At 42.5% G+C, this 17,109-nt stretch overlaps 1 protein-coding gene across 1 annotated transcript in view; it reads right to left on the bottom strand.

Annotated features, from left to right (window-relative positions):
- The window catches only part of SPATA18 (spermatogenesis associated 18), a 44,412-nt gene that overhangs the window by 20,046 nt on the left and 7,257 nt on the right, over positions 1 to 17,109 (bottom strand). The window contains exons 2-4 of the mRNA XM_019552616.1: positions 8,243 to 8,348; positions 8,003 to 8,118; positions 5,306 to 5,424 (exon numbers count right to left, since the gene is read on the bottom strand). Coding sequence (XP_019408161.1) covers positions 5,306 to 5,424; positions 8,003 to 8,118; positions 8,243 to 8,348 — 341 coding nt within the window. The remainder of the gene's footprint in view (positions 1 to 5,305; positions 5,425 to 8,002; positions 8,119 to 8,242; positions 8,349 to 17,109) is intronic.

Below are 17,109 nucleotides of genomic sequence, written 5' to 3'. Positions count from 1 at the left end.
CCCACTCCAGCCCCAGCCCTGGAACAAAATGTAGGCAAGGCAAGAGCCCCTAAGGGGACACTTTCCTGTCTGTACACAAATACCAGCAGCCCGGGGAATAAACAGGAGCAACTTGTTCTCCTTCTAAATGCAAAGAACTACGATGTCACTGGGATAACAGAGACCTGGTGGGACTCCACCCATGACTGGACCATGGGTATAGACGGCTATACCCTGTACAAGAGGGATCGAGTGGACAAAAGAGGTGGGGGCGTAGCTCTCTATGTCAAGGAAAGCTATGCGTCCCTGCAAGCTGACACTGACACCCGCAGTGGACAACTCGAGACCCTCTGGGTTAAAATCCGTGGGGAACACAGCACAGGGGATACTATGGTGGGGGTCTACTATAGATCCCCTACCCAGAGTCAAGACCTTGACCAGGAGTTCACCAGGGAATTGGCTGAGGCCGCACAATCCCAGTGTATGGTTGTCGTGGGAGACTTTAACTACCCCAGCATCTCATGGGAGAAGCGCTCGGCCAAATCTAAGTGGTTGCAAAGCTTTCTCTCATGTGTGGATGAGCTCTATCTGACGCAGGAAGTCTATGGGCCGGCAAGAGGTAAAGCACTGCTTGACCTTGTACTGGCAACCGGGGATGACCTAACTGGCAACCTAACAATTGAAGGGAAGCTGAGTGACAGTGATCATGAACTGATCACCTTCACCATCTGCCGCAAAGCTGGCAAGTCAGGCAGTTGTACAGAAGTCCTCGACTTCAGGAAAGCTGACTTTGACAAGCTAAGGAGACTTGTCAGAGAGGCCCTAAAAAGTCACAATGGAGAGGGGAGTTCAGGATGTGTGGTTGCTCCTCAAGGGAGCAATCCTAGATGTGTAAGCAAAGTCCATCCCGTCTCAGAGGAAAGGCAGCAGAAGGGCACAGCAGCCCCCTTGGCTCTCCAGGGAACTAGTGGACCTCCTGCATCTTAAAAGGAAGACCTATAAAGGATGGAGGACTGGAACCGCCACCGAAGGAGAATACTCTGCTTTAGTCCGGACTTGCAGAGAGCAAATCAGGAAAGCCAAGGCTGCAATGGAACTCCAGCTAACTACAAATATCAAGGAAAACAAAAAGTCCTTTTTTAGATATGTGGGGAGCTGGAGGAAAAGCAAGGGCAACATTGGCCCCTGCTAAAGCAGCCGGGGCAGCTGACAACCGATGCCCAGGAAAAAGAGAACTTGCTAAATGGGTACTTTGCGGCAGTTTTTCATCAGCCCCATGGGATGGCCCTGCCCACTATGGGTCAGGGAGGCCTGGGGAAGGGAGATTCCTTGCCCTCCATTGAAGCTGACCTCATGAAGGAACACCTCGACAGGCTGGATACCTTCAAGTCAGCCGGCCCTAATTGGTTACACCCAAGAGTACTCAGGGAGCTGGCGAACATCATAGCTCAGTCCCTGGCATGGATCTTTGAGAGCTCTTGGCGCTCTGGTGAAGTGACCGATGATTGGAAGAGGGCCAATGTGGTACCTATCTTCAAGAAAGGGAGGAAAGTAGATCCAGGAAACTACAGGCCCATCAGCCTGACCTTTACACTGAGGAAAGTCTTGGAAAAGATTATCAAGGAGGCCAGTCTTAACAAACTAGCTGAAAGCAATATCCTGAGGGATACCTAGCACGGGTTTGTTGCGGATACATCTTGCTTGACTAATCTCATTTCCTTTTATGACCAGGTGACTTATCACCTGGACAAAGGTGAAGAGATCGATGTCATATACCTCGACTTTAAAAATGTCTTCGATCTGGTATCCCACAATCACCTCTTGATTAAACCAGCTAACTGCAGCCTTGACGTCACTACAATCCGCTGGCCGGGGAACTGGCTCTGTGGTAGGACCCAGAGGGTGGTGGTTGACGGGAGCCAATTGTCTTGGTCCGCTGTGACCAGTGGGGTCCCACAAGGCTCTGTCCTAGGGCCTATACTGTTTAACATCTTCATCAATGATGTGGACATTGGTGTTAGAAGTGGACTGGCCAAGTTCGCTGATGACACCAAACTCTGGGGTAAATCATCCACACATGAGGACAGGAGGGTGATCCAAGCGGATCTGGACAGACTCATGAAATGGGTGGATGAGACCCTGATGGTGTTCAACACTGAAAAATGCAAGGTTCTCTACCTTGGGAGGAAAAACCTGCACCATGCTTATAGGCTCAGTAGTGCTACGCTGGTTAGCACTACAGATGAAAGGAACTTGGGGGTTATGGTTGACCAGAAGATGAACACGAGCCTTCAGTGTGATGCTGCAGCTAGTAAAGTGAGCAAAATGCTGGCTTGCATCTATAGATGCTTATCAAGCAGATCCTGAGATGTCATTCTCCCACTGTACTCAGCCTTGGTGAGGTCGCAGCTGGAGTACTGTGTCCAGCTTTGGGCTCTGCATTTCAAAAAGGATCTGGAGAAGATTGAGAGGATGCAGAGGAGAGCCATGCGCATGATCAGAGGTTGAGAAAACAGACCTTATGATGAGAGTCTGAGAGCAATGGGGCTATTCAGCCTGGAAAAGCGCAGGCTCAGGGGTGATCTGGTGGCCACCTATAAGCTTATCAGGGGTGCTCATCAGGATCTGGGGGAACGACTGTTCACCAGAGCCAACCAAGGAACGAGAAGATCGAACGGTCATGAACTCCACTGTGACCGGTTCAGGCTGGACACAAGAAAGAACTTCTTTGCTGTCTGAGCCTGCAAGGTTTGGAACGGACTGCTGCCAGAGGTGGTTCAAGCACCCACTTTGAATGCCTTCAAAACACATTTGGATGTTTATCTTGCTGGGATCCTATGATGTTCCCTGTTGATTTCCTGCCCCTGGGGCAGGGGACTGGACTCAATGATACTCTCCCATCCTAGTATCCCATCCTAGTATCAACTTACAAAATGATATATACGATAAAAATTAAGAATCCCTTATGCCTACCATACTTCAGCTACTTCATTAATGTACAAGGATAAGGAAATGTATACACAGAAGAATAATAACTATGCAGATATGTTGCCTAGAGGTGTTCTATGAAGCTTTGAGGATGGCAAGTAAAAGCAATTTTCATGGCCAATGAGAGTTTGAATTGAAGAAGAAAACTATGGTAGTATGTTCTAATTCCTTTTCAGATATCCCTTCCCTTTTTCCCTACCAGTATTGTTAGAAGCTGTTGCTTGCTATAACCAACTGTCTGCACCCCTGCTTCCAATTCCAGGTTGGTCACTTTTCTTCTACATTACCTACAGCTGTGGCTCTCAGCCTTTTTGGACCTGCAGCACACCTCACTGGATTTGAGGCACCCCTTCATGGCTTCTGTGAACTGAGTGGCACCCAATTTCAAAAACTATACACACACAATATGCAAGGAGGGCTGTACAGTATAATAATTACTATAGAAATAATACTTATATATTTATAGCCACTCCTTGCAGATAGGCTAGGAAGTGGGGGTAGGAGATTGGCCAGGCAGGGACAAGCCTGACCCTTCATTCATCTTCTTATCTCCTCACACCTCAAGGTACCTTTCAAAGGATATGGCAGCATACTAGGATCCCTCAGTACTCTAGTCATAAAATTGCTGGCTTAGGGTGTAATAAGAATTTTCCAATTAAAGGACAAAAAGATATTATAATTGGTTAAAAAATAAACCTGCAGAGAAATTAATTCTTTGCAGCTTTTTAAAAAAAAAAATGTATATAGAAAGCATTACAGGAAGAGCTACACTGCACCTACACAAATCTTATTTTTAGATAGTATGTTGCTCAAGTGAGCAAATAAGAGCTTAATTGTTTGCTAATGCTAAGGTCTTAAACTTCAGATAAATAGCTTGACTTTTCAAAACATATTCAATTTGAACTATATATAAATATAAATAGCCGCTTCAGTGTCAAAGAGACTCTACCATTATGACTGCCCACTGCTGACACTTGAAAGGAAACAATTTGTGGCAAAAAGCACATATTCCTGAGGCAACTGAAGTGTGTCCCTCAAATCTCTTGCTGCCCATCTTATCTGATGCATGTAGGAGGACTCTTGGTGAGACAGGGCCTGATCCTGTACCATTAAAGTCAATAGGAATTTTTAATGGACCTCAATAGGAGTGGGTTCAGGACAATTATTTCCAAATATTAGAGTACTGGTAAGTGGACGATGCATAACTGTGCATCTCTTGCCCTGCTGAAGCTGATACCTTGGCCTGTATCCTGGAAGACTGCCCACATGATACAGCTCACAAAAGGCACAGGAGCTGCCCCAGTCCTTAAATGAAGACCAATCCTGGTAGATCAAGATCATGAGAGTTTTTCTATGAGGGGTTTTCTTCTGTTTCTTAATATTTCTAGCTACTGAGGAGCATTTTTGTGAGTAGGCATTCTTTTAGATTACTAGCATTTTTTCAGCCACCCTTTTTATATCAAATGTCACATATTGCAAATATCCGATATATAGTACATGCAGTATGCACTTCCTCACTTTTTTTGCAACTGATAGTACAGAATCTGTATTAAATAAGTCTACCCAGAATATAGACATAAGTATGGCAGATCTAGAATTTTGAGAAGGGGGTGCACATGGTGAGGTACATCAAATATGAAACAACACATTATCTTCTGTTAGAAATAAACCAGAAGATTTACAAATATGCTAGGGGCTTAGGCCTGTATTATTCAGTTTAAGAGTGAAGTAAAAACCAATGTAACTTGACTGGAATGAGTTAGAAACCATCTGCAGGGCTGTGAAACAGGAACTTCATTACCAGGAGCAGCTAACAGGCAGCAGAATTGCAGAACAAAAGATAGCTTGACTGGTGAAACATCAAGATCATTAAAAAGAAGACAGTCATTAACAGGGATCATGTACGCTATAATAAGCCATGAAGTCAGTTGACTCCCTCAGCACTGTCCGTCTAGAAATGCTGCTGTCACTGCCAGCACCCCTCCCCCCCCTGCCCGGATGCACTCTTGCAATATTTGTGTGCACCTCCCCTCACCCCTGATCTGCCTCTGTACAAAACGTTTTATTCCTGCCATGCCTGTTATCTCTGAGGCAGACAAAAACATCTTAAATTTTAACTTTGCAAACAAGTAGATAATCTAAGGTTTCCATTATTTTCTTAGAAGACTTTTAATGCCTTTGGTATACAATCCAATAGTCAAATTTAGAAAATGCAGACTCTAGATATGTTCTGAAATTCTCATTACCAGACAAAATGAAACATTTTGCAAAACTCTACAAATCAAAATGAGATATTAGGCGAAAAAAAACTGTGTTGAAAAATACATAGGTCTCTTACTCTTGTTGGACATGGCTGAGCTGCAAACGTGTGGAGTTCAGTTCTTTCTCCAGCTCTTGCAATTCATAGTTCTTTGTGCTGGCAAATTCTCTCAGCTGCCTTTCTTTCTCAACTGAATCCTAGAACAAAATACAGATATCACACTCTTGGACTACTGTGCCTTCAAGTTATAAAGCATTCCCTTGGCATTTATGAAAATCTGTAGGTTTCTCCAATGTAGCAATAAAGAATATTTCTGAAACAGTGATTCACCACAAAAATGGCAAAAAATGTGATAAAGAAGCTGCTGGTTCAAACAGCAATTTCTTTGTTGTCCAGAGACAAATTTAACATGTGGTCAGGTCTTAGACTCTCCACTATCCCACAGTGCTCTGCTCTCCTTTTCTCCCTCACAACAATGAGCTGCCCTGCACACATTGTCCACTGAATAGATGGACAGCAACAGGAATAAGGCAGCTTGCAGTGGTGGCAGGGAACATAACTAGGAAACAGAAACACCCCAGTCAGCTATTTCCCAGTCCTGAGCTGCTTATACACTTTTAAAATTCTGGGAGAAGAGGCAAGGGGTCAGAGGGAGCCAAGGAGCAGCCCCCTATCACCCTCTGACCAGAGAGCATGAATTTGTTTGGCTCCAGCCAGGGGGGACTTTTAACTAATGGCTGCCCGTAACACTTTATTTTCTGTAATGCTATAAATTTTGTAGCACTACATAAATAACATCTAGAGGAGGCCACAGAGAGCACAAGACAGAGAGAGAGAGATTAAATTACATCAGCAAAAAGTTATGCATTTGGGGTGCTTCTCATTTTCTTTGCCATTTCATTAGAAGACATGCATTGTAAACAGGCATACAAACCCATATCAAACTTTGGTCCACAATTTTTCTTTATAAACTCTTACGTCAAAATGTTCCAACAATTAATTTTGAGCTTTTTTTAATTTATGAATTTATTTTTCATACATTATTGTATAGGTGAAACAGAAAAAAAAAGCAAGAGGTTTTTTAATTTTATAAATCTATTACAATTGAAAAGAATGTTTTTGTACATGTAACTGTCTGAGGACCTCTGCTTGGTCCAATACAGGTCTAAATAGACTAGTAGTTGTGTAATGGTCTTTAATTCTCTTTTTAAAAGTGCTCATTTGGAGTGCAAATGCAATTGAAAAAACTATTATTAACACCCAGATTCTTTCTATCACCATTTTCAATTTAACCATCAAGACAGCTTAATAAAACATATCCTAGCTCCTAAGGATGTGATGTTTCACTTATTTGGGAGAGATATTCCCTTTAAATTTTAAAATAATAAACTAATAACATTTTAAAATAAAATAAAAAATCAGGAGGATTAAGCAGACCCTGAAATACCAGTCTTCAACATTGTATTTTCTCACATACAGCGCATACCAGGATAAGACAAGCACCTTGGCCACTGACAGACATGGAAGCAAACAAACAAAACCCAGTGCTTTACCAAAAGAGGAGGCACATCAGTCTGACCTGAGTCCCTAGCATCTGTATAGATCTTACACTTCAGCAGGGCTTTTGGGCACTTTTAGCTAATAGCTGATCAATCAGCTATTAGCTAGAAGTGCCAAAAAGCCCCGTTGAATCGTGCAATCTATATAGACATTGGGTGAGCCAGGTCAGACTTGACACACTTTCTTTTCTGGGTATGTACTGTGCTTGGCATGGGGGCATGCCAAGATGAAAGTAAAGCGCTGGATTTTGGTGGGGTGGGGTTCACATCAGTAAGCAGCCCTTAGAGGCAGAATGGCAGATCTTATAACCCTGAAAGGCAGAACGAATTGAAAAGATCTTTCCTGGGAGTAAGCACCCAAATAATAGCACCTAGGGAGTTGAAACTGCTCATTGGTCTTCTCCTTGTGGAGCGTGCAGAACTTACTTTCACTTCTGTCTGGTAAATGGCAGAAACTGCTCTTATATTTTCTCCCATATAATGGATACTTAAATTTCCAGCAGCTGGTTTTTTAAAAAAGGTGTGCGCTATATGTGAGAAAATATGGTACTTTTTCCTAAAACTGACCATCAGCTAATATAATTCTTTTCTTCCAGAGGATCTGCCTCTCCAGTAGAACTGTCATTAATGCCATTTCTGCTTTAACTTCTGCTGCACAATACATTAAATTTAAGGAAATATACATCACTGTTATTCTTGCCTTTAATGCTAGGATAACTATAGTAGTATGAGTTATATTAATTGCCATTAAAAACAAAAAACTCATACAAATAACGTAAAAAATATAAATGCCAAGAAGAAAAAGAAATCACAACTGAATGGCATGACATTTTCATGGCCACTCCTCTTTCAACCCCTCCACAGTTCCTACAAAAATGCAAGATCAGAACTAACATATATATCTTAACCTTGATATATACATTTTCAGAAACAGCCCTTTTCTTCAACAAGACAAAATACTCCATTAAAAAAACAAAAAAAAACAAAAAACACTTTTCTTTGTGAAACAGCATAAGCCCTGGTTTGCCAGTCTGGTTAAATTAACTTCAATGACTTTTTTCACTTATCTCTTAAAGCTACTATAAAAATTACCTAATTGTTTTAACTGTCACAAGGCAAACTGTGAGAGTGTTAGACAGTTATTAAAAGAGATTCTTTCTTAATTGTAGGAAAGCTTTTAATCAATGTCATTCTATTGCCTTAAAAATGTGCATACCTGAATGAGAGAGAGATTGGTTTCAAAGGGCCTTCCTGAAGCAGTACTGGAAAAACAAGTTCCAAGCCATGGCAAAAGACGAGATTTTATTGTTTCTACACCTGCATAATGCCCACCTAAGATAATACATAAAACAGAAATATGTGAGAAAAATGCATAAATAAATCCTTAGCCAGCATTAAAAAAAACAATGGAGTTGTATGAACTAATTACTGGGGCCAAAAACAAAAACACTCTCACCTTCTCGGGCTGTTTGACTGAGGATGGTGAAGAGTTGCCCCTGTATCATGGAGTTTATTTCTATGATTTCACAACATCGGTTCAGATTCTGATCACAAGAGTTAATCTGTAAAGAAGCAGCATTCAAATATTTGATATATTTGGTATTTACCTCTCTAAATAATTCTGGTTACAGTGTACATTGAACATGACATCAGAAGTTTTTCTTAGATTATGTCTGCAGTTGGTTTTTTTTAATGATCAGTATACCATAGCTGGATATTCACATGCTCTCAATATTGAGAAAAGCATGTAATGATAATAATTAGATCAGAAGGTTTGGAGTCAGACTTCCAAGTTCTGTTCTCTATCAAGGACTTGGCAGATGGAAATCACTTACATGACTGTCTTAGCTTCTCCTATACATCAAATAGGTATAATAAGATTTACATCTCATAGAAATGCCATGAAAATTTACTACCTTTTAAAAACATTAAATAGGCCATTAAATCATTAGATATTATGCCCTATACACATGCCAAGTATGACTCTACATGTTACATGGAATACACTGAGCAGATTATTTTGTTGTTTTTCAACAGTGGCTTTCATGTGATTTCATGCAGCTTTTTGTGTACCAGAACACAATTTGACCAACAGAAGCTAGCATTATGTCCTTGACACAAAAAGCATTAAAAAAAATATAGAAATCAGTCAGCTAGCTCAGAGATTTGAATGCATGCCTCAAATGAAACTGAAATCTTTCCAGGCCACTACCGTTGTTACTAAAACTGTAGTGAAGAGCTCTACCCTACTACCTCATTGTTCTATCACTTGATACTTCCCGCAAGTCACTCAATCACATGACTCAAACACCATCTTCAACTTTAACCTTTGTCTTCATCTTCAGCAATATCTAAATCTTGTAGACTCTTTGGCCACATTCAGATGAGCATGACCATGCAGCATGTAATGCTGCAGACATCTGCTGCACTACATACTGCATGTTCAGCTGTTTTCTGCGCCACAAGGAAGCAGTATGGGGGGGAGGGGGAAAGTGACCCCTGGATATCCAGGGATCAAAAAAAAAAAAACACATGCAAAAAAAGTGGAATGGCACATGTGGGGGCAGTGCACTGCAGCTGCCAGCCAGGCTCCAAGTGACAAAATTGCCCCAGCTGCAGCCCTGGGAGGGCCCCGGTATCCTAGATAAGGCTGCTGGGACCAGTCTAGTGCTGGCCCCAGCCTCTCCTATCCCACCCAGGGTAATCTGCCATGTGCCAGAGCATGCATGGCATGGGCATTCCCCAGGAACAACTAGCAGTAAGAGACAAGGTGCACCGCCATTTGTCCCCAAGGAACCAAACATCCATGCTCATCCAGACATGGCCTTTCATACTATCAGAGTGTTAGAAATGGAATATTGTTAGAAATGCGCAGCTTGCATCTTGCACCTGATAAGAAAGGAGTCTTTGGCAGTATTTCTTTCTCCCCCAGTCCTGCCTCAGTCTTTCTCATGCTGATTGCAGGAGCTAAAATTCAATTATCTATGGCCTTGAAGTGTAAACTTTTGGCGAACTGTTGTAGTTTTTGAGCATGCTTAATAAGCTGATACATATTTACCTCTCCACCCTGCGTACTTAAGTAGCTAATTATACTATACATGCGATGTATGTAATGATGTAACTACATGTATGCTTGTATGAAACGGAAGTAGCTGTAAGAGTTCCAGTGTCTGCACACGTGCTCAGGAGAGAGAAGATAAATTCCGCTTGCAAACACAATTAGTTGGTCAGAAGCTGATTTGGGCATCAATGCCCCACTCTGACCTTGTCTGCAAACAACTACATCCTTTTGTACCGACTAATGTTTGTGTGTCTGTGATTTTTGCGGGCCTCCAGAGAAACGAACCGCTTTGTGCAACAAGAGTGTTGGATAAAACCTCAAGGGTCATCTAATATGACTCCCACTCAAATGCCAGATGCAGCATTCCTAAACCATCTCAGAAAAATACTTATAAAGCCTACTCTTGAAAATCGCCAATAAAAGAGAGTTTAAACAAAGTTCCTGATTGTTTGTGCCATTGTCCTATGGTTCCTAAAGTTCAGAATTCCTGTGTGTGAACCTAAAACCACTCTGCTACAGGTTCATGCCCTGACCTCTGTAGAAAAAAAGATAAATTTTCTCCCTCTTCTTTGTGGCAACCTTTCAAATATTTGAAAATTGCTATCATAACCCTTTTATTCTCCTTTTCTCTAAACTAAACATACCTAGTTGCTTTCTAACAACTCAAAGACACAGCCTTCCCTTTCCATCCACATAGCTAAAACCCCTATCATTATGACCCTACATCAGTAATTCTCAACGAGTGTGCCACAGCACCCTGGGGTACTCTAAGATTCTTTTAAGGGTGTTGTGCAATATTAGCACTGTTAAGTGTAAAATCATCTATACATGATTCACAAAATGAACCTAGAGTAGGGGCAGGCAATTATTTTGGGCGAAGGGCCGCTTACCGAGTTTTGGCAAACTGCTGAGGGCCACATTTCCCTTTCCAGCACAGGGAAGCAGGAACAGCCCCATGGTCCCAGGCCAGAAGCCACTGCTAGGCAGGGGTTTCTGGTTGGGGGGCAAGGGCTGGGTAGACCTTGCTGCTGGGTCCTGCCACTAGCTTCCTGTGGGTCCTACTGCCCCTGGCTCCTGTCATCTTTGACAGGCACTTAGGAGCAAATAAATACTAATTTTCTAATTTTTTAGGGGCCCCGTGAGCCACATAGAATGGTCTGGTGGGCCAGATCTGGCCCCCAGGCCCTATTTTGCCCATCCCTGACCTAGAGATTTCTAATAGGAATCTATAGTGTCAAAAACATTCTGACCTGTTGTGGGCTTTCTGAGTTCTTTGCAACACAAGAATTGGTCTCTCATTTTTCCGTTGTCAAAAAGTGAGCAAGAGGTAAGAGCTGGTATTTAAGGGGTGCCTTGAGTCTAATGAAGTTGAGAACCACTGCCCTACATCTTGATTACTACAACTTCCTTTTTGCTGGCTATGCCACATACAGTCTTGCCCTGATCATATCCATCCAGAAAACTGTGGCAAAAATAATTTTTCTATCTTGTTCCTTTGATCATGTCATCCCTCTCTCTATGTTGGCTCCCTCTTTTGGTTCCCTGTTCTTTATAACCTCAAACACAAGTTGTTTGTCTTCACTTTCAAAGCACTGCACAGCCTGTCCTCAGTTGGCCTCTTATGACAGCCTCCATAGTCCACCTGTTAAGATTTTCAAACACTTTCTCCTTTGCCATGATGGAAATAGAAAAACTTAACAATGTTAAATTAGTATTATAGTATGACTACTAAGTACCATGCTGACCTACACGGCCTCACTGTTTCCTTGTATTCCTCCATCTGTCTGCATCTAAATGCTGACTCTTGTCTCATTATATTGTAAGTTTCTGAGATGGGTACCACCTTTTTTGTTCTGTATTTATAATATAACATGACTATGTCCATCAATTCTTTAGTTCAAATTTTGCATCTGCATAACAGTTGGAAAGGAGGTAGGAGACTGGGGTAGGATTATTATGAAGTGAAAATAAAAGTTGGATACCAATCAGCTGAATTAATTAACAAGAACGTTTACATGGACTTTATGGTCTTCTTACTTTTAAAAGACCGTTCAAAAAATCATTCCATTTTTGCTGTCAGAAAGCTCAAGAACTTTCCACTTCTGGGTGCACTGTAGCCAGCTACTATGTGCAAGATATGGACTGAGATACCAGAAAGCTAGTTGCTGATAGCAAAGCCACCTTTGAAGGGGAGCCTCTCTGCCTCTCTCTTCCCTCTCTTGGAGGAGGGACCCTTTCCTTTTGTAAGGAGGCCCCTACACACTCCTAAACAAGGTGTCCATTATATGGGGCAGACCCTGAGCTTTCTTTATTCTTCCAAGAATTTCCTTCAAGGAAGAAAATCTAGCAAAACTTCCTCTATTATTCCACCCAGCTCTTGGTTCTGATGGACTAGTACATGATTCAGAAGACTGTGGCCATCTAATGATAAAACTTTGATCCAAATATATTCCAGTTTTATTTGAAGTTTCTGATCTCAGTACCATAAATTTGTCCAGCCAGGCTCTTGTCAAGAGGGTAGATAACACAGTTAGTGGAAACTCCGGGAATATCTACTGTTCCCTTAGCCTTGCACAACCATCCTAGCCTTGTAAAAATGGTCTACCACACCTTTATCAGAAAGGGAATACAAAGAAATGGAAACATTGTTGGATAGTGTTCCTTGTCCTAAGAATCTCTTAATTGTAAGTTACATTTCTGAACTGTTTTTAACTGTCTTTAAAAGTTTCTGTAATAACTGAAGACAAGTAAGATCCTATCTTCTTCAAAATCATTGCCTGGCATTTCTAATAGTGGAGCTGTAATTAGTATCAGAAGAGTCCTCTGAATCCAATAACTGCTTCTTCCCAAAGTACAAGGAACTATAGGTAAAAGAGGGGAAATAAAATAGAGAAAGGAAAATAGAAAAGCAATAAGAACAGAAAGGAAAAAAGAAGAGGGTGTTGCTGAGAGACAAATCTCAGGAAAAACAAGTACTGAAGCAGGAGCTAAAGCACTACAGATGAGTATCAAAGTGCTCAAATGAGCAGCTTCATATATATAGTACAGATTCAACAGTCCCAAATGCAGGTCGGGGAAATGATAGTTAAAGATATCCAGATACAGTTGCTGGAATTTTGAAGACACAGGAGCAATGGCAGTCTTCTGTAGGGAGGATCTTTGGTGTCCAAGGCCAAAAAATAACTAGCTGTATTCAAAGGCCTGAATGTACATTCAGCTGGTGGCATGTGATGATGCTTAGGGGGGGTGGGGGTCTGGCTTGTGATCCACTCCACTGTCACTGCCCTGAAGGGCTACACAATCTTAATTAGCTCAGGGAGTTCCTCCAGTTCCTGTTCTTACTAAAACCTGTCTCTGTCCTTCTGAAATTCCCTCTGCAGCTATGCTCTCTTGTGTTACTCTGTCTGTTACTAAATTACCTTCCTCAGAAAGATCCCAGAAAGGTGGCTGGAGATTCTGCTCTCACTTTTCTCCCACCTGTAACTCTTCCGGCCCTCCCTATTCATTAATTTTCTTCAGACTGCCATCTTCAGGCCCCTCTCCATCCTTGGAGGTTTTTAAGACCCAGGTAGACAAAGCCTTGGCTAGAATGATCTAGCTGGGGGTGGTTCTGCTTTGAGCCGGGGGTTGGAATAGATGACCTCCTGAGGTCCCTCCCAACCTTACAATTCTATGATTTCAGACAAAAAGTGCTCCACTTTAAATTGTCTGATTTTTGTGCCCTTTCACTGCATTGTTCCATATTTTAGGTTATTTATTTTAATTTAATAGAAGAAAATATGAATTTTAACCAGAGTTTAATCAATCCTGTCCCCATGGCTATTTCAATCAACTATATTCATTTAAAATAATCATCTTTCAAAACCTATGGAAGAGTAATACCTTCATACTTGTAAATAATATTAAAAATGTTAAACCCCCTCTAAGTTACTTCATTCTCACCTAACCAAGGTAAGCAGAGCCCTAAACAGACAATAATAAAAATACAGTGCCTACTACTGAAAATTAACAAATAAAAGGGAAAGTTTTAGGGAGGACAATGGAAAGGTCATCTCATTCAACTCATCAACCCTTTTTAATGATTTATACTGCTCTCAATCCCATGCTTTTCCTCCACAATATTTGTCATAGGCACCACATACCAAAGATAATTGAATAGCATATTTATTTGAATAGAAGATGACCCTGATTATAAGACACCCCCTTACCCCCCAACAATAATTAGATTCTATATATGGACAATTTATAAATGTGTTATACTTTTCCAGGTATAGAATCTAATTATTGGAGGTTTGCCTTGAATTTGTCCCCTTCCCACTGCTACAGGAGATAAAATAGATCTGGAAGGTCAGGCAGCCCTTTTGCTCTCTACTTCCCCCCAACTTTTTCCCCCTGGCAACCGCTTTCCCTTCTCTTTACTCCCAGACCCTGCTCCTCTGGAGCACATAGAAACAAGGAACAAATGTGAAAACAATAACCACAAAATTAAACATGGCTGTAACCATTTGCATATAGTACCCATACACTTTGTTCACCCCAAGTTGATGTATGTTACCTTTTTTTGAAACTGCTGCAAGCATTAGCACACGTAGTCCATAACCACACTTTCAAGCAGCACTTTAATACCTGATTATATACAATACAAACTATTTTCATTATTGTCTTGTTCAAGGCCAAATCAGCTCCACATTCAATTGGGCAACACCCAATAGTTAAGTTCCAAAATTCAACTGAGCAGAGCTCAATCATGTCTATGTGGCTTTACCACTGGGCAAATACCTCCTTCCTAGATCCGTTGGTCTAGGGCTTCGGATACTCTACAAATCCAGGCAGGCATCTTACAAGCAAGCAGGTAGGCATCCTACATGCAAGTCCCAGGCCTAGAGATCTTAGGGTTCAGATACTCCCAGTCTCACTTGATCCTAGCCCAAAAGACTGAGAAGCGAGAGAGAGAGAGAGATGCACACATACACCACACCCTATATATACATATATACACAAACATAGCTAGTAAAACTATGCATGACATCAATCCAAAGTCAAAAGGCTCATGATTTACCTTCTAGATCATTAGGCTGGACCCCACCAGAAATGGACAGCAGGGGTGGGCAATTATTTGGGTAAACGGAACACTTAAGCTGTTTTGGTGAGCTGTTCCAGGCTGAGTCAGAAACTTCAGTCCTGCAACAGGTCACCAAAACTCCCCAAGTGGTTTTACCCGATGCTGTCACCATCCAGCAATCCCAGCCCTAGCCCTGTGGTCTCCATAGAGACTGGCCCAGGACCACTGTGGGAAGGGTGTAGTCAGTGGGTTGGATGGGATGGGGCCACAGGCGGGTGGGAGTGCCGTTTGGGAGCAGGATGGGTTGACAGGGCCAGGACAAGTGCTGGGATCAGAGGGTGATGATAGCACAGGGCCAGGGCCTGGGACACAGCTAGAATCCACTCTTGGCATGTCCCTGCCCACAGAGCTGGCACCCATCATCACTACTCCACCCTGGGACTCAGGCGCTTGCCCTGCGTTGTCACTGCCCCACAATCCCAGCACCAGCCCTACCTTCCAGTCCCGCTCCCAGACACCATTCCCTGCCCACCCATGACTCCATCCCACCTGACCAGCACAGTATGCCCTGCCCATTCAGGTGCCAAGCTGCTTCATCTAATGCCCCCAGCACTGGGTGCAGGGTGGACAGGCCAGGGAGCCCCAAGCAAATCATCTGGGTCCAACAGCAGCAGCACTACCAGTGGCAGCCAGAAGGAGCTGCTGCCACTAGGCTACTAGGAAGTAGAATTCAGCTGCCATGCTGCCCTAAGCCCCGTGGGCCCAGAGGGCAGTGGGACCAGCTACACATGCCATGGCCTGGGCTGCCCCCCACCCTGTACCTGGGCCAGGAAGAGCCAAGGGACAAGGGATGGGCAAAACACAGCCTATGGCCTGGAGTTGGCTTGCTAAGGGATTTTGTCTGGCCTGCAGTGGGTCCCCTGGCCCTTCCTAACCTCCCAACCTTCCTAATGCTGTTAGTCAGCAGCGTTCCAAGCTATGGTGACCCTACAGCTGTTAGGGTAGCTTGTTGTGTTTTATGCTTTAAAGCGGCACCTGATTATAGAATGGTGAATTATAGTAGTGTGTATAGTTAGCCTTATTTAATCATTGCTTAAGTTTTGTATAGCCTGATTAATTTTTTTATTTTGTTTATCAGCTAGCTGGCCTTGAGTTGTTTTTGTAGAGCTCATAGTGCTCATTATATTATATCTTTTCTTTTTTACCACTGAGTTCTTCTAACATAACATAGCAATGGCCTTGTTACCAGCCCACATTAACTGAATTTGGCACTAACCAGCTGAATCAGAGGGATGAAATAATTGAATATGTTAATGAAAGATGATAAGGGAGACCAATGGATAATGCCCAAAGTAAGACACCAGAAAAAGGCCAAATTAAGAGGTGTGCTCATGATGGGGCTGTTGAACAAAGGAATATGCTGACAGGATAAAATATGGACAGTATGCTGACCACAGAGAGACCAATCCAAAACTGAAGAGTCAAAGGAGTGAAGTTGAAGAAAAGCATAAAGGGGGCAGCAAGGAAGTTAAGCATGTTGGCATCATAAATCCAGCCTTCAACAGCTGTCTGGACCATCCCAGCCAACGACACAGCCTTTGCTTTCAGGAACTGATTGGCTGCCTTTTCTATTGAGCGAAGTAACATCTGGGATTGGGTGAGATTATTGTACTGAATGTATTTCTCTCTCTGAATACAGAAACTGCCAAGATAGTATCTGTTGTACTAATAAAGTTAGATTTTGATTTTAGGACACTGAGTTGTCTGTGTTTGTATTTCACATTCCATTTAAGGATTAACTGTGTTTTAATGATTCCTAAGCACTATCTGGGGGACAGCGGTACTACCACAGCTCAGCACTGTTCAGTATGTGTATTAGGGCTGTGCAAAGTTTCAGTCCCTGATTTGATTCGGCCCAGTTCAGAGGCCTAATCTCCAAATCTGAATAGAATCAGAGGACCCTCTAATCTCTCCGACTTGAATTAGAACCCTCCAAATCGATTTGGCCATAGAAACAGCTTTAAATGTTCTAGGGGTTGTTTTTTTTACATACCTCAAGGTACCAGGCGGCTTGTGAATGTTGCAATGCTGGGGCACATGGAGTGTCCTGCAGGCATGTGCGGGGCTCCCCAGCACACTCAGCAGCAGACCCAGAAGTGCTTCTGGTCCACTTCTGGCTCTGCTGGAAAGTGCATGGGGG

Source organism: Crocodylus porosus, unplaced genomic scaffold (assembly GCF_001723895.1).
Source record: "Crocodylus porosus isolate Cpor-Errol unplaced genomic scaffold, CroPor_comp1, whole genome shotgun sequence".
Classification (NCBI taxonomy): Eukaryota; Metazoa; Chordata; order Crocodylia; family Crocodylidae; genus Crocodylus; species Crocodylus porosus.
The sequence above is the reverse complement of the archived record's forward strand: the minus strand, read 5'-3'. Positions and strand labels throughout refer to the sequence as shown.